The following is a 17,996-nucleotide window of genomic DNA, read 5'->3' as shown; positions in this document are numbered from 1 at the left end:
AGTAATGACTGAGAATGCTGGTAGTTTCGTCATCATTGCTACCACAAAACCTGTGCTCTGGCGGGAATTTAGCTCTAAAATGTAACTTTGTTTATAATGGAGATAATGGAAGAGCAATGCCCTAAAGCTTTGCTGAAGTGGATTTTGAGGAGGAGAGATAGAAAGATTGATGAGAAGTGATATGATTACAGTGCCTTTCATATGTGTTCTATTTGTCATACAGATATAAAAAGACACCTGGGAAATTATTTGTTGCACTTATGCACGTGTAGCATCTTGAGCTGCCAGGTTATAAAAACCTCCATGATGTGTACGAGTGTTTACACTAGATAGATTTCTCAGCATTCAGTTCTTGACATTTGCACTTTTTTGTGTCAGGCAAAACAATAATTTGATTACTTCAGCAATGGGAACGTCTTTTAATACAATGTTAAGGCTTTTGCTTCAGTTTCCATGTTAACAATGTATGTCATTCAGGTTATATAAATCTGATCATTTTATCTTTTGCCTCATATCAAAACAGCAAATGCGCCAGAAGAGTAAGCAGCAAGCCAAGATCGAAGCTACACAGAAACTAGAACAGGTGAAGCATGAGCAGCAGCAACAGCAACAACAGTTTGGGTCCCAGCAATCTACAGGGGAGGATTCCAACAGCCCTAAAGCAGGTGAACAGGACAGTGGACACTTGTCTCCTCTACACTTGCCCAAAGAAGGGTTTACAAGGCCTCGGGTTCCTGGCACTTCTGTATCAACGCCATCAGATGATGTCTTTCTAAGACCTCAGGCTCCTCCTCCAACCCCAACCAGGATACCACTACAGGATCCATTCGCACAACCCCAGACTTCACAGCCACAGTCACCACAGTTTTCCCCAGCTGCTAATGCATCAAGACCATCATCTCCTTGGGATCCATATGCTAAAATGGTAGGAACACCAAGACCACCACCTGTTGTTAGAAGAAATTCAGTGTCTTCTTTAGATTCTTGTGCTGTTCCTCAAGGTGTAACCAGACCATCCCCAGCTACTGAACAGATCGAGAGAAACAGGCCTTCATTGGCTGATGAGTCTTTTGGGGCACCATCATCAGTTGGCAATGATCCTTATGCAAAGGCACCTGATACTCCTAGACCCTCCATGACAATATCAACAGATCATTTTTCAAAACCATTAGGATTGCCAAGACCACCTATGAATCCTGATCCATCAGGGAATATGTCAGTAAATGCAAATGATCCCTTTGCTAAACCTGTACATAGACCTGATATGTTTCCTAGACATCAAGTATCACATAATCGAATGGGACCTCTTGATCTATATTCAAGATCACAACCTGTACCTGGTCCAACAGGTGTTGAAGGTGGAAGTGGACCCTTGTTTAAGACACCAATGCCACCAATTCAGTCACCTCAAGATCCTTATGTATCTATGCCTTTAACCCCAAGACGTACTCCTGTTGATCCTTATGAAAGAACTGTGTTGACCTCCAGACCTATGGATAACTTTCCGCAAAGCCCAGTACAGTCTCAGTCCCAGACAATTGAGCCTTATGCACAGCAACCACATACACCTCGTCCTGTGAATGAGCCATTTTCACACAGTCAGAGAATTCCCCGGCAGACCCAGAGTGACATGTTTGTTCAACAAGGGTCAATGTCAAGATGCTCTCCTCAGGATCCTTATTCACAGCCTCCTGGAACCCCTCGGCCTACGGCTGATCCTTATTCACAGCCTCCTGGAACCCCTCGGCCTACCGCTGACCCTTATTCACAGCCTCCTGGAACCCCTCGGCCTACCGCTGACCCTTATTCACAGCCTCCTGCAACCCCTCGGCCTACCACTGACCCTTATTCACAGCCTCCTGGAACCCCTCGGCCTACGGCTGATCCTTATTCGCAGCCTCCTGGAACCCCTCGGCCTACGGCTGATCCTTATTCGCAGCCTCCTGGAACCCCTCGGCCTACGGCTGATCCTTATTCACAGCCTCCTGGAACCCCTCGGCCTACGGCTGATCCTTATTCGCAGCCTTCTGGAACCCCTCGGCCTACGGCTGATCCTTATTCGCAGCCTCCTGGAACCCCTCGGCCTACGGCTGATCCTTATTCACAGCCTCCTGGAACCCCTCGGCCTACAGCTGATCCTTATTCACAGCCTCCTGGAACCCCTCGGCCTACAACCGATCAATATGCACAGCAGCCACTTCCTCCAAGACCCTCTCCACAACAAGCAGATCCATATTCCCAGCCACCTGGTACACCGAGGCCTTTAACTGTAAATCGTTTTGTGCAATCAGCAGTTAATCAGAGATATTCAGATCCATATGCACAACCTCCTGTAACCCCAAGGCCAGTTGTTTCTGATCCCTTTGCACAACCTCCTCACTCTCCAAGGCCAGTTATTTCAGACCGGCAAACATTGACAAGACCAGGTCTGTTGGCAAATCAGGATCTATTCGTGCCGCCACCTCACAATAGAGTTCCAAATTTAAAAGATACATTTGTGCGACCAGCTGATGTGCGTTGTCGAGCTCCTCAGGGTCCCAGACAAGCTGGAATGCCAGATGAAGCTTTTTCACCCCATGCATCAGCAGTGAGGCCAGCTGCAGACACATTTGGACGCATGGTACATGACCCATACGATCAACCACCAAGGACCCCAAGACCTCAAACTAATGACACATTTGCGCCGGGAAGACTTAATCATGATATTAATGACCAACAAGGACCTGCATCAGATTCCACAAATTTCAGCAGCTCCACAGGATCGCCCATGAATTCACAAGTGCAGCAGTTTCATGCTGTACCTCAAACACTAGACCAAGGTCAATCTGTGTTGACATCTGAAGCACAGAGTAACGTAAGCACAGGTCATATGGACACGGAAGAAAAGCAAAGACAGGTAAATCTGATTGCACATTTTGAACTAGTCTTAATAATTTGTGATTGATTGGTAGAGATTATGCATTAATAAAGTGCAGTTATAAATACCTGCTTCAGTTGGAATGCAGACTGCAAGTTAAAATGTGAGAAAATCAGAGTAAGATTATTTTACATCTAATTACTCTGAAGGGTTCAATTTTTGGAGCCACCCTAGATTATAATGGGAAATACAATGGTGCAGGACTAAGAAAGGCATTGCAATCAATTGGCAGGTCCAAAAATGTGCACCACTTTTCACCACCATGATATACTCATCACACCTCTCAAAACACGTTGGCCTATAACTTCCGAACTCCCCAGCATCGGACTTGAGTGGTACCCCAAAGATATGATGGGGAGGCCCACTGGGAAGTTTCCAGGTAAGGGTTTGCACGGCAATTGCCCAGAAGTCACATTTCCTCTGGCCAATTGCATTATGCTGGGAATCATCCGAATATGCAGTTTAAATCGCAAACTTTGGATGGTTCCCACAGGGTTATACCAATAGTTACTCAGAAGAAATCTAGAAGAATTAAAACCTCTTCTAACTTCTGAGTAACTATTGTAAAGACTCAGACTGACCCCACGGGACTCGTCCCACACCCCTGACGCCCCCCAACCCCCTCGACCTCCGACACCCCCAATCCCCGACCTCCGACACCCTCCACCACCTCCGACATGCTCTACCCCCCCCCCCCCCCCCGACCTCCGACACCCCCTAAATCCTATCCACTTAATGTAGACATTACCTTCTCCCTGGCCTGTCAATTTCCCATGTCCTTTAAACTTACCTGCTTTCTGGCAGCAAGTGCTATAAAAAAGAGGGCATGGCCTCCTTGTATTCACTGGAGCTACAGTTTGCTGGGGCCTGCGAGGAGTCTTTTGTTGCAGGCCCTAAGCAGCTCCGGTGAACAGAAGTGTCAACGTAATTTTCAAGACCAGGTAAGTAGGGATTATTTCTTCTAATTCCTGCGGGAGTCGGAAGTTACGGCCCATTGCCACATCATCATTTTCCTTTCAAAAGAAAAATAAATATGTATTTTACATTCATGTTTGAGCAGAGCCAGGTCCTTTTGCAGAAAGCTTTATTAGAAACTGAGAGTCCTTGGTTATACAAATTTGTCTAGTTCATAGCAGAAAGCCTGCTGCCAGTGCAATTCAGATCAGCACCTTATGATACAAGAACCAGCTGAGGAAAATGCCATTAAACGATGAGATTAATAATTAACCAGAGAAACAAATGATTTGAACAATGGGATTTGTTGCACCCTAACCAGAACAAATGGCAGGGAATTCCTGCAGTTTGGTCATCAATATTACTTGATTCAGTACATTACCAAGTATTTAGACCAATAGAGTTGATCAGGGTACTATCGTTTTAGGTTGATGACCTTCTGTCAGAAGAGTTCTAATAAAAGGTAATCGACCTGAAATATTAACTCTGTTTCTATCTCCACAGATGCAGCCAGACCTGCTGAATACTTCCAGTATTTTCTGTTTTTATTTCAGATTTCCAGCATCTGTAGTATTTTAATTTTGTAGTAGAAAAATGTGACTTGGCTGTCAATCTCTAGCAAAGCCGGAATTGATGACTTACATGTGGGTCAGTGGCAGAACAGTGGTTGCAGCTGTATTTAGCGTTCCATACAAATACTGAAAAGGCCTTCAAAACACCAATAACAAAAGTGCAGAAGAATCATTTTCCTGCATGAAATAATTGCAGTCTTGCCAGTGTTGCCACATGGAATGCTGTTCTCTGTGGTCAGAAGTCAAGTGCAAAGTTAGCCGGCACTTGGTAAACCAAGATTATTGGAAGATGTTTTATAAATTGGGAATTTCTCATATGCCTTAATATTACAATATGATTTCCCATTGTCTTCCTGTGCTTGCTGAAACCACCAGGATCATATTTCTTAGATAAATGTCCTTGTCTTTGGTTATGCTGCCTTGATACCCTGCAATGAAAAGAAATTGAACACCAATTTAATATTTGGGAAATCAAAACTACATAATTCGAATCTGGCTTACAAGCGGGCTTATCTATTTGATTTTGAGCATGATGGTAAAATGATTCGTTGTGTTTTTCCATAAGCTATTTCTGTATCATTTATGTTAATTTCTAGTAGACTATATAAACAGGTTTGTTCTTTTAAATGTTCAGCTGTTGGAGAACAATTGAGCATTGTCTTAATGCCTAAAATAAGATAAATTAATAGTTTGTATCTGTAATAACTTTGTAGATAAATGAGAATTCTTTTAATTTTTTAGAGGCTGAGATTGCGGGAACTGATTCTTCGACAGCAGCAGCAGAAAAATGCAGTCCGTCAGGAAAAAGGCCTTCAAGAGCAAGCAATGACATCTGCAGCAACACCACTTAGGCACTGGCCGCAGGAGGATTTAAAACGTCAAAATGAACTATTTGGCAGACCACCTCCCCCCTACCCTGGTATCGTGAGACTCCCTCGTGTTCCTCAAGCTGGCCAAAGATTTTCAGGCCTTTTCTCAAGTGAACCGCGCGGTCGTTTTATAACTGACGGTCAATTTAACAGACCACAATTTTCTGGAGATGTTGCAAGAATGGTCATGAGACCCCAAGGTCCAAGGTAAATGTTTTTCCATAACAAAAACCTTAAACTTTCCAGGCTTCCATCGAATGATCTTTATCTTTGTTTGGGATGTCAAATTAATCAAAAATAATTTTGATTTTAAGCTGGCAGCTGATGACTATAAACCAACTTTAAAACAGGTTTTGAGTAAATGTGGAGCTTTGAAAATGCCTTATTTGATTTGAACTGTTACAAAAATTAGTCTTGATGGCAGATATTTTGTTGTCATTTTACTTGATGGTCCATGATATAAACCTTGATACAGTTAGAAAAATGTCATGCCATAGAGCAAATGCTTTTAGATAAGTGCCTGTCCTTCTGCTCGTCGCAATAGTGATATTTTTAGTAGAAATACTTCCTGTTTTAAGCATATGCACAGATGCAAACTGTAACTCTCATTATTATTCTAGGGCATTGACCTAATTGGTTTTGCATACTAAATCCTTCTTTCTTCTAGGAACTCTTTTGCAGGAACTGGGCAGAGACCGTTTGCAAATCAGGAACACTTCCTTGGACAACGTCAGATGCAGGCACATGTTCCAGGCCTTCCACAGCAGCTAAGGAGATCACTGTCTGTGGACTTTACCAGGTCTTTAAATAACCCACAGATGAACAATGGAGTAATTATCCCTCAACATTTTCCTCCTCGGGGTATGCAAATGCAGCAGCACAATATTTTGGGTCAGCCATTCATCGAACTACGACATAGGGTACCAGAAAATAGGCCACGGCTTTCTTTTGCATCATTGGTGCCTTCTACAAGTGGTTTAGATCCAGTTAGCCAGCAACAAAGACCTGGAGGGATCACTGTACCAGTGCAGGGTGCTTTCTCTCCAAGTCAAGGACCAAAGCCATTGGACTCTGTGTCAAATCAACAGCAAGGCATGCGTAACCAAATGGAAAATTGTAATAATTTAGATCAACTTAATGAACACCAGATGCATATAAATCATCCAGCCATGCCCCTTTCCCGTTCTTTGAGCAACCCACATGCTGGTGAAACTTTTTCATCAACAGTCTCCTTGTCTGCCCGTGCATCCACACAAGGAGATGGTATGGTAGAAAAACTCGATTCTGATGAGCCTTCAGTGAAAGATCTTGACGTTAAGGACCTTGATGGAGTGAGAGACCTAGAAGTTAAAGACTTGGATGATGAAGATTTGGAAAACTTAAATTTGGATCAGGTAGATGGGAAGGGTGATCCTGATTTAGATAATTTAGACAACATAGAAACAAATGACCCACATTTGGATGATCTGTTAAAATCAGGGGAGTTTGACCTGATTGCTTATACCGACCCTGAGCTTGATCTGGGAGACAAAAAGGACATGTTTAATGAAGAGTTGGAGCTAAATGATCCGATAGATGATAAATTGGATGAACAAAGCAAGACTGAAGAAGAAACAAAATATGATCAGGTAGCCAAAGCGGGAGAACCATCTGATCGTTGCCCTGAGAAAGAAGAAAAACCAAGCGAAGGATCCATTGAAAGAAGTCCTAAAGATTTAAAGAATTCTGTAAAATCTGAAAGTGGTACCAGTGATGGTAATCACGATGCTCCTTACAGTGCGGGTACAGCTGAGACTGAGACAATAGATACAGTAACGGATAGTGCACCCACTTCTAACTCTTGCATTGGCGGAGAACTGGAAATGCCAAAGGAAGAGGAAAGAGTCGACTGTAACCAAGAAATTAAGGGGGCTAGCCCAGGTTTCAGTGATTCTCAATCTTCGACCCAAACATCTATTTCCATTGGAAGCAATTCATGCAATCTAACTGGTTCTACACCAGTCCTTTCAAGTTTGTTAACTGAGAAGTCAACCAATTCTGGACTTGCATCGTTGGGTTCACCAACCCAGATTTTGCCATCACCTCAATCACATCCAAATATAGGTATCTCCCAATCTCCTAATACTGCTATCTCCCCAGGGCAAATGCCCGAAAACGCAATAAATCAAAATTTGCAGATAGGGCAACGGTTAAACCGTAGCTTTTCACAAGGTCCTTCAGCAAATCAAACCTTTTTCCAAGTGCAGCCACCTAGCCAAGATTACACAGCAGGGCAACAACCAAGTCAAAATGTGGTTATCACAAATCAACCAGGTCCTAGTAATCTGTCCAACACACAACAAATTATGCTTCCTCAGACAATGGGTCTTCAGGCTCAGCGAGAGCGACCCCTCCTTTTGGAAGAGCAACCCCTCCTTTTACAAGACCTTTTGGAACAAGAAAGACAGGAGCAGCAACAACAACGACAAATGCAGGCTATGATACGTCATCGGTCCACTGATTCCTTCTTCCCCAATATTGGTGAGTTAACCTTGACTTTTTTTTTGGTAGTAGTAATAGTCAAAACTGGAAATTAATGCTGTGAATGATGGATTTAATAATACATTAATGCTTAGAAATATTTAAGTATAAACAGTGATCTGATATTTATTTTGCTGCTTTCTCTCGGAGAGAGAGAGAAAAATAGTTTGCTTTCCAAATTAACGGATTTTTATATTAAATGAATACCTTTTTTTGTCCACTAGTTTTCTTTGTGCATGCAGTTAAATTGCTTTCATGTTTTCTTGTTACATTGTCGCTTGTGAATATAGCAAAAGTTTTTATCAAGGTTGTTGTGGCAAACCAAAGAGACATCAAAGTGTCATGAACCAGTACAGAAAATAACCAAAAGGGCTAATGGAATGCTGGCCTTTATATCTAGAGGGCTGGAATGCAAGGGTTGGCGGGGTAGAAGTCATGCTTCAGCTATACAAAGCTATGGTTATACCACACATAGAGTACCTTGAGCAGTCCTGGACACCACACCCCAGGATGGATATATTGGCCTTGGAGGGAGTGCAACTTAGATTTACTAGAATGATACCTGGACTCCAAGGATTAAATTTTAAACTTTAGGGATTTTTTAAAATTACTTTATTGTCTTGTGGCGTTACTTTTTGTGATCTGTGCATTTGCACCCCAGTTTCTCTACCTATTTTGTTTTCCAATGTTTTTGTGAATTTTAATTTTCAGCAATCATTTTAACATTTTGGAATTAACTTACTTTTAAAATGATGGTGGTTGAACCCACATAATCTCATGCTTGCTTTGCAACACAAGCAAATTGATGTACTAAATCAGGTCCAACAGTGCTACCAGATTCAGGAAGCAGTTGATATGGTAACAAAGTGCAGTACCCATGAAAGTTTTTGGTCTGCACCGCCATTAGATCTATGCAATCAGGTTTTCACTTTGAAGAATGGCATTGTAGTACAAGTACCACCTTCCGGTATTTGATGCCGCTCATGTGAGGTAAATGTGCCTTAACACTGCACATATTGGAACTGAAGTCCAACTCTGTGTGGCTGAATGCTGACTATGTAGCACATTTACTCATTTAACAATCTAAAATCATTTGTATGGTCAGTATTGAAGTGTATCACTATCTTGCATACCATGCTGGAAGAACATTCCATTTTGGAAGCGGAGGAAATTTATGATGCACCTGATACAGATAGGGCTTCTGGCCCCTAAGTCGGGGTGGCATTTACTTTGGTGTTGAAACCTAATTATTCCTTCTGGATCCAGTAGACGGGAGCCCTTCTGGAATAAGATGAGAATTGCTGTTACTGTACATAGTTGGACTGACGCAAAAATATTTCACTTAAATTATACTGAATTTTTGAGCATTGTTGTAAAAAGACATTTTGTCGAAGCTTTTCGCCTTGCACTCATCAGGATAATCGCAAGAACATCAATGTCAGGGGAAGCAACGACTTTATACTGTATGAGAAGAGAGTGCTGATTGGTTGGCAAGTGCATTCCGATTGGTAGAGGAGTTTCCATGGAGAATGCACCATACTGAAATCTCTTGCATTCTTTTACAGATTTTGATGCAATTACTGATCCGATAATGAAAGCAAAAATGGTGGCTTTGAAGGGAATCAATAGAGTTATGGCCCAAAGTAATTTAGGCATGCCGCCGATAGTAATGAACAGGTAAGGATTTCATGTATTGGAAAATATTTGCTTTTTTTCAGGAGTTCTTAATTCAACCATTTTCCATCAGGAAGGAAATCTAATTACTTCAGAGAAATTAGAAATTATGCACAACAATGATGGGAAGCAGGCTAAATTTCCCCTTTCCCCAGCATCGCTACCTCTGGCTTCACAGTTTTTTTGTGTAAAATATTCTGTAATGTCTCATGCCCATTTATTCTTGCAAACGTTCTTTTGTGATACCAGTGGCTGCTCTTTCTTCTAATTCCCCATAAAATTACTACTTTTTACATTGATCAAAAAATAAACCATTTTACACTTGAACCCTCTTCATCCTGAACATAACCCTCTCCCCCAGCAGTTTCTGGTCAGCCACAGTTATGCATTCACTAAAGTATGCCCCCATCCCCCAAAGCTAATGTAGATAAGTCCCCAGTTAGTGCTAACTTTGTTTAATGCCAACAGCCTATTTCTTCACCTAATTATGTGTAGGCCATTCTTCCTGTAAAACTTTTTTACTTCCCCCTAATTGCGATCCACCAGTAAGTTTCTCTGGTTTGCCTCTTTCTGCATAACAAGCACACCACAAGTTAAAATAGTTTATTTTACTTATAAAAATTTCCCAAATATCCTCATAAGTTAATTTCCTTTTACACATCCCATTTAACTAGCCAATCATTCATTTTTTTTCTTGCTCATTTGACAATGAAAGAAACCCAGGTACCAGTAATAACATTGTACCCTGTATCTTAAACCTGTCCATCATAGTTTTATATTCTGCAGGAAGAGTGCAAGTTGAACAAGTGATCTAAATACACACCTCTATCAATAAGAAGTGTGCAAGCGCAAAAATAGTACATTAACTTTGTTTCCCCTCTTCCAAAAGCCTCACCCTGCACTGCATGCCTTCGTAACATGAAAAGTTGAGCAAAGATCTGTTTTCCTAGCTTTTATGTATGTAATTACACAGTGCATTAACTCTATATTATCAAACCCTACTTGGATCACAACTTCAACCCAAGATCATTGATATTGCTCTGTGCCTGTTCTCTTTGTTGCTGTCCACACAATGATTTGTCATGCCATCTATTGGCTATGCAAATCGGTACAAAGTATAATTTTTTTGCTATGATTCTTCTAGTTTCTTCCTTTGCTGTCAAGGATGATTGTGGCACAGTTTCTTTATTATTATTTCTGAAATCTTGCTGCTATTATGGTAACACAGAAAACTTCACATGCAAAGTTTCCATAGGAAATATTGAGTAGGAGCCCAAATGTTTTGGCAAAGTGAGGGATGGGGCATTAGGAGGAGGAATTGTCCCAGGGTAGCTCTTGTACACCTTTTAGTTCTTTATTTGATAGGATAACTACAGATCTGGGAATATAAACATGTTTGGTACAACGCAACATAGTTTAAAAAAAAGTTGTAGATAATTCAAGATATTTTTTCTGGCACACTTGAGCATTGGAGCCATAATGCATAATTTGAGGTATTATCACCTGAATCAGAGAAAATGCCCCATTTATTTATCATTGGTTTTACATTTTTGTTCTGGTACAGATAGGTAAAGACTCTGTGTTATTTAGTCTTTTCCACATAATGGTGTTATCTTGTGTATCATAATATAAAAACTCCACCCACCGAACCCACCCCAATTTAGGGAAAATAATTGGGGAAATCTCTCTCTGACCAATCTTGGTGATCAGAACTAGTCAGGAGATCACTCAGGTCCTGAATTCCCTGCATTACTCACTTTTTGTAAGAGGTGATGACCACCGCACCCAAGCTCTCGCTTGAAATAATTTGGTGAATCAGCATCCACTCCAGAGACCCACAGTTCTCTGGGAAAAGAACCACCTCCTGATATCTAACCCAGATCTGGCCTATATAAATTAACTTTGTGACCTCTGGTCCTCCCTAACCTATTTAATTAGAACAGACTTGTCACCTGGAACTAAATCTATCCCAACCATTATCTTTGAAACCTCAATCGGATCACCCCTAAGTCTTTGCCTCTCCATTGTGGAGCCCCAACTGTTTTAGCCTATCTTGATAACCAAGATGTTTTATACTGGGAATTTGTCTTGTGGCCCTCCTTTGCACCATTTCCAAAGTCTCGATATCACTCCCATGTGAGTAGACCAAAATGTGACACAGTGTTCCAAACAAGGCCTGGCCAAGGTTTGCACAATGCACTGCGGGAGTTTCTGTGTTTTGACGCACATCCATATTTGTACCACATGTTGCAAAAAAAGGCTTAGTGGAGAAACTAGGAAAAGAGTTTATATAAGACGGCTATGGGGAATGATGGTAGTTATTTTCCAGTTTAAACTTAAAGTTTGCTTGAAGAAACCAATAAGTATTTCTTGGGTTTCTAACTCTATTTGCTCTTTTCATTTCTTACAGATTTCCATTTGTGGGTCAGCCAATGTCTAGTACACAGAGTGGTGATAGTGGACAGAATCCCATTCATCAAGGAGTTAGCCCAGTAATTATTTAATTAAATAAACTCTGATATTTTTATACTTGTTATATTTTGGAATTTATGAAGTATATTGTAAATAATGCCAACAATACAGATATATACGGATTTGTAAGGATAACACAAGTTATAAAAGCTATCTTATACCCTAATGTTCACAGTAAGTACACAGTCCATGTAAACCAATAGGCACCCTATGGTCAGACAATTCACACTCTGAAACCAAGCGACAGATGCTACCTCAATCAAATGCTGTGGAGCCTTCTCAATTACCCCCAGACATTTGTCATACCGTGAGCCAACCAGTCTCACTGCACTCCATCTTTCACATGAGAGTTTCCAATCTCCACTCTCCACGACCTCGCTTTGGAAACTTTTCCCAAACCAACGCTTTCTCTCAGACGCCTTCCGGAAGGGTTCATCTTTAGGGTTTCGAACTCTCCTTCCGATGTTCCTCTCCCCTGGGTCACCACATGCATCCAAGCTGTCTTCCACGCACTCTCCCTCACCTACTCAGCCAACAACAGTACCACTGCTTCACAATAGGCACTGGAGGTGATGACGTAGTGGTATTGTCACTGGGCTATTAACCCAGAGACTCAGGGTAATGCACTGGGGACCTGGGTTCAAATCCCACCAGGGCAGATGGTGAAATTTTAATTCATTTTTTTAAAAAATTTGGGATTAAAAGTCTAATGATGGCCATGAAGCCATTGTAAAACCCCATCTGGTTCACATGTCCTTTAGAGAAGGAAGCCTGCCATCCCTACCCCGTCTGGCCGACGTGTGACTCCAGACCCGCAGCAATGTGGTTGACTCTTAAATTACCTCTGAAATGGCCTAGCAAGCCACTCAGTTCTCAAGGGCAATTAAGGATGAGCAATAAATGCTAGTCTAGCCAGCAACGCTCCCATCCCAGGAACGAATAAAAAAAACATGCCTATAACAAAGAGTTACAGACCTTTAGTTGTCTCTTTGGACCTTCTGGCCTCTTGCAAGCTGTTCTTGCTTTAAATCTGCTTTCTGCAGCATTTGTCTCTTTAAATATGAAGGTTGGAGCCTTTCTCTCTCTTCACTCTTAACTTCACTTAACAGGACCATTTCCAGGTTCTTGTCCTTCCTTCGATTAGAAGATCTGCTTGGGACGTTACCCTGTTTCACTCCCATGGATTTTGGGGTCTTTTCCTTAGCTTAAGGGCAGAATAATAATCTGTCCCCTTTGCTCCAGTTTCTCCCGACAGCTTCCCAAATCAAACTGCTGTTTCTTTAGTTTTTCTGTGTGCCTGGGAGGAGGAGGAGCTGTGGGAGGAGCCTGTCTCCCTGGACCCTTGTTGCTAGGCAACAGCATTTTTTTTCTACTCTTGTTTGCTAAGCTTATGGTGGTAAAAACCTCATTGGAATTGCAAGCACCTTTTTTAAGTGTACTAAAACTCAATTTGACCTATCTTAACACACAGATGCAGAAATACAAATCAAACTTAAACTTTAAAGCTAAAGCCCATTCTTAACACCCACAAAATACAAATATAACTTAATTAAACTGTCTCTATTTCCTAACACTCCTCGAAAGTAACTTTTTTCAAACTTAATATTTATTGCTTTTTGCGATTGTCTTAAACTTGCCTTTTTACTAAGTAGTGGAATTAGTCCATTAACCTTATCATAACCTACTTCAGCCTTGAAGACCTTAATCAGTAAATGCCTTAACCTTCTCAGTTCTGCTGGAAAAAACCCCAACTTTTCAAGGCTAAAATAAAAGCAAAGCACTGCAGATGCTGGAAATCTGAAATAAAAACAAAGCACTAGAAATATTCAGCAGGTCTGGCAGCATCTGTAGAGAGAGAAACTGAGTTAACGTTTCAGAACTGTTCTGAAGAGTTCTACTCGAAATGTTAACTCAGTTTCTCTCTGCACAGATGCTGCCAGACCTGCTGAGTATATACTGTTCTTATTCCAACTTTTCAAGCTCCCGGCTCATAATTATGGCATGTTCTTGTAGCCTCACCATTCTTGGTATCACCTTACTGAGTGTATATTGTTTCTTTTTCATTACTATAATGCCCTTCCTATAATAACTGTTTGGACAAGATTCTAAAGGTTTGCAGGTGCTGATTGAACTGTGTTCTAGCAAGAAGGGTGAACCAGGGAGAAGGGAGGGAACCATTTTACATTTGCGTAGCGACATGGTTAAGTTGCTATTGCAGCCGACCTGTTCGATTCATATCCCAGCATCAGCAGAGGAACTTGAGCTGGTCACTGGACTGCCTTTGTCTCTGGGGAGAACTTTAGTACAGGAATCCTGGGAAGAGAATAAGGGCAGAATAATAATGTTATATTCCAAAAATAAATTTACTTGCTGTTGTGGGTCAGCAGTTCTTTTCGTGAGTCTTTTCATTGTTTCATACTGAGTAATAATTAAACTATTTTCTGGTTTGGAAGGCTATTTTGCTGAGACAAATGCTGAGATATTGCTTTTGATTGGATTTATTTTCAGGATGGGAATTTGCCACCTCAGATGTCACGACCAAATCCTCCATCATTTGGTCCAGGCTTTATGAGTAAGTAACAGTGCCTTTTTTTTTTTAATTACAGTTGTTTCTTGTTCAGTTATTTTACTTAACAGAACATCTCTGTTTTGCTATTTTGAAGCTTACATCAAAATGTTTTTCCTGACAAAATAAATGATCAAAAAATATTACTTTGTCTATAATACTGAAAATAGTTTGAAGGAGATAAGTCAAGAGAAGCTATTAGCCAAATTTTAGCAGAAATGAAGCTACCGTAAACCTAGCTCCTTGTAGTGCTTCATGCTAAGACAGCACTGTTAAGTCTGACTCGGTGCTTACACACTTTGCCTGAGTTAGGAAACTAAGTTCAAATCCCACTCCAGGTCTCAAGTGCACAATGCAAGTAGAAATGCTGTTTCAGATGAAATGTTAAACTAAGGCGCCCCCCCCCCCACTCAAACCAGCCTCCTCTTGGTCAGGTGACATAAGGGAATCCCTCAGCACTATTCAGAGAAGAGGAGGTTCTCTCTTAGTCAACCTTCATTCCTAAACCAAAATCTTCATGACAGGTTAATAGGCCATTTAGCATATTGCTGTTTTGTGGGATTTTGCTGTACTGAAATTGTTACAATTACCTACATAACCATGACTTCATAAAATAAGAACTTTAAAGCACTTAAGAATGAGTTGAAAGGCACCATATATTTGCAAGTTCTTTCTAAAGCCATTGAAACTGTTATGGGTTTCAGTCTGTAAAATTCTGACCCTCTGAAGAATGTATGTCCTTATTACTAATGAGTACAATTGCATGGCAGCGATTCTTCTAATTCTGGCATTTGCCTGTCTAGACCACCTTGGTAGTACTCATCACGAAGACAGAGGTTTGTGTATTTGCATCTCACTAGACAGGTTTTGAGCTTCATAATGCAGTTCGATTTGGGCTTCAATTCAATCTTTCATTACCCAGATGTATTTGGATTATTAGTGAGTCAGCATGTCTAGTTTTATGCAAGTTGTTAAAGTTTTGTAAGTGACTAGTTCTCAAGTTCAGTATCCCAGCACAGAACTGAGGGAGTACTACACTGTTGGAGGTGACATCTTTCAGGTGTATGTAAAAGACCCCTTGGCACCTTTTCAAAAAAAGAGCCGGGAAGCTACCCCCTTTGCCTTGGCGAATATTTATCCCTCAGCCAACACCAAAATCACGATCTGGTCATTACCACATTGCTGTTGGTGTGAGCTTGCTGTGCGCAAATTGGCTGCTGTTTGCTGCATTATAACAGTGACTATACTTCAGAAGTACTTCATTGGCTGAAAAGCCCTTTAACCTGTCCTGAAATTGTGAAAGGCATTGTAATATATACAAGCCTCCTTCTTCATGCTCTATTAAAATGTCAGAAATGAGCGTAGAATTGGGAAAGAAATGAAATTAAGAAAATACTGTTGTTCTTCAGATGATGCACAAAAGAAACAGTATGAAGAGTGGCTCCAGGAAACCCAGCAGCTCCTCCAAATGCAGCAGAAATATCTTGAGGAACAGATTGGGGCACACCGAAAATCTAAGAAGGCACTCTCTGCTAAACAGCGTACTGCTAAAAAGGCTGGACGAGAGTTTCCAGAGGAAGATGCGGAGCAGCTTAAGCATGTAACTGAGCAGCAGAGTATGGTGCAGAAGCAGTTGGAACAGGTAATTTCCCATTTCCAGACAAATATTATACATAGAAACATAGAAAATAGGAGCAGGAGTAGGCCATTCGGCCCTTCGAACCTGCTCTGCCATTCATTATGATCATGGCTGATTATCCAACTCAATAGCCTGCTCTCCGCTTTCTCCCCATATCCTTTTATCCCTTTCGCCCCAAGAGCTATATCTAACTCCTTGAAAACATTCAATGTTTTGGCCTCAACTACTTTCTGTGGTAACGAATTCCACAGGCTCACCACTCTCTGGGTGAAGAAATTTCTCCTCATCTCAGTCCTAAATGGTCTACCCCGTATCCTCAGACTGTGACCCCTGGTTCTGGATCCCCCACCATCGGGAACATCTTTCCTGCATCTACCCTGTCTAGTCCTGTTAGAATTTTAAAGGCTGCTATGAGATCCCCCCTCATTCTTCTGAACTCCAGAGAATATAATCCCAATTGACTCAATCTCTCCTCATATGTCAGTCCCACCACCCCAGGAATCAGCCTGGTAAACCTTTGCTGCACTCCCTCTATAGCAAGAACTTCCTTCCTCAGATAAGGAGACCAAAACTGCACATAATATTCCAGGTGTGGTCTCACCAAGGCCCTGTATAATTGCAGCAAGACATCTCTGCTGCTGTACTCGAGTCCTCTCGCTATGAAGGCCAACATACCATTTGCCTTCTTTACCGCCTGCTGCACTTGCATGCTTACCTTCAGCGACTGGTGTACGAGGACACCCAGGTCTCGTTACACATTCCCCTCTCTCAATTTATAGCCATTCAGATAATCTGCCTTCCTGTTTTTGCTACCAAAGTGGATAAGCTCACATTTCTCCACATTATACTGCATCTACCATGCATTTGCCCACTCACTCAGCTTGCCCAAATCACCCTGAAGCATCTCTGCATCTTCCTCACAGCTCACCCTCCCACCCAACTTTGTGTTATCTGCAAATTTGGAGATATTACATTTAGCTCCCTCATCTAAATGATTAATATGTATTGTGAATAGCTGGGGTCCTAGCATCAGTCCCTGCGGTACACCACTAGTCACTGCCTGCCATTCGGAAAAAGACCCGTTTATTCCTACTCTTTGTTTCCTGTCTGCCAATCAGTTTTCTATCCATCTCAATACACTACCCCCAATCGCACGCGCTTTAGTTTTACACACCAATCTCTTGTGTGGGACTTTGTCGAAGGCCTTCTGAAAGTCCAAATAAACCACATCCACTGGCTCCCCCTCATCAACTCTACTGGTTACATTCTCGAAAAATTCCGGTAGATTTGTCAAGCATGATTTCCCTTACGTAAATCTCTGTTTGATTCTGCCACTGTTATCCAAGTGCTCAGCTATTAAATCTTTTATAATGGACTCTAGAATTTTCCCCACTACTGACGTCAGGCTTCCTTGGGAGATTTTGAAAGGTCACCAGACACAGTGAGTGTCAGCAGGCTGTCCCAATGCGGGAGGCTTTGCAGCTAACCTTGATCCTTTGCTCAGCTAGTGCCCCATTCACATGCAGGTCCACCCCTCACAGAGACACTGGAAGGATTCGGAACCCTGACCAACCCTCTCTGACTCTTACTGCAATTATTTACAGTCCCCACACCATTGGCCCAGCTGAGATCAAATAAAATAGTCCAGGCCACGACATTCCTTGTCAGAATGATTCAGCTACTCAGCGCTTTGATCAGCTGAGCCATTGGAAAGCTCAGAATAGCTTAGTGCTTGGACAGTTTCCAAGAGTTTAACTTCATTCCTTATTCTGTTTTTCTCATCCTTGACCTTTCTCGGTCACTTTTCTCAAGT

The 17,996-nt window shown here is 41.6% G+C and overlaps 1 protein-coding gene across 13 annotated transcripts in view; it reads left to right on the top strand.

Moving 5' to 3' along the window:
- kmt2ca (lysine (K)-specific methyltransferase 2Ca) overlaps positions 1 to 17,996 on the top strand; it is a 455,613-nt gene that overhangs the window by 368,692 nt on the left and 68,925 nt on the right. For 12 of the 13 annotated variants that reach the window (XR_013575392.1, XR_013575394.1, XM_078537008.1 and 9 more), the window contains 7 exons: positions 524 to 2,896; positions 5,185 to 5,519; positions 5,980 to 7,832; positions 9,398 to 9,509; positions 11,917 to 11,998; positions 14,487 to 14,550; positions 15,954 to 16,186. Coding sequence is in view for 11 of the 13 variants with exons in the window: in XM_078537008.1 (XP_078393134.1) it covers positions 524 to 2,896; positions 5,185 to 5,519; positions 5,980 to 7,832; positions 9,398 to 9,509; positions 11,917 to 11,998; positions 14,487 to 14,550; positions 15,954 to 16,186 (5,052 nt within the window). In the remaining 2 variants the exon portion in view is untranslated. The remainder of the gene's footprint in view (positions 1 to 523; positions 2,897 to 5,184; positions 5,520 to 5,979; positions 7,833 to 9,397; positions 9,510 to 11,916; positions 11,999 to 14,486; positions 14,551 to 15,953; positions 16,187 to 17,996) is intronic. The other variant, XM_078537021.1, reaches the window with a different exon arrangement.

Source organism: Cetorhinus maximus, chromosome 3 (genome assembly GCF_964194155.1).
Source record: "Cetorhinus maximus chromosome 3, sCetMax3.hap1.1, whole genome shotgun sequence".
Classification (NCBI taxonomy): domain Eukaryota; kingdom Metazoa; phylum Chordata; class Chondrichthyes; order Lamniformes; family Cetorhinidae; genus Cetorhinus; species Cetorhinus maximus.
This window is presented reverse-complemented; position numbering and strand designations above follow the sequence as displayed.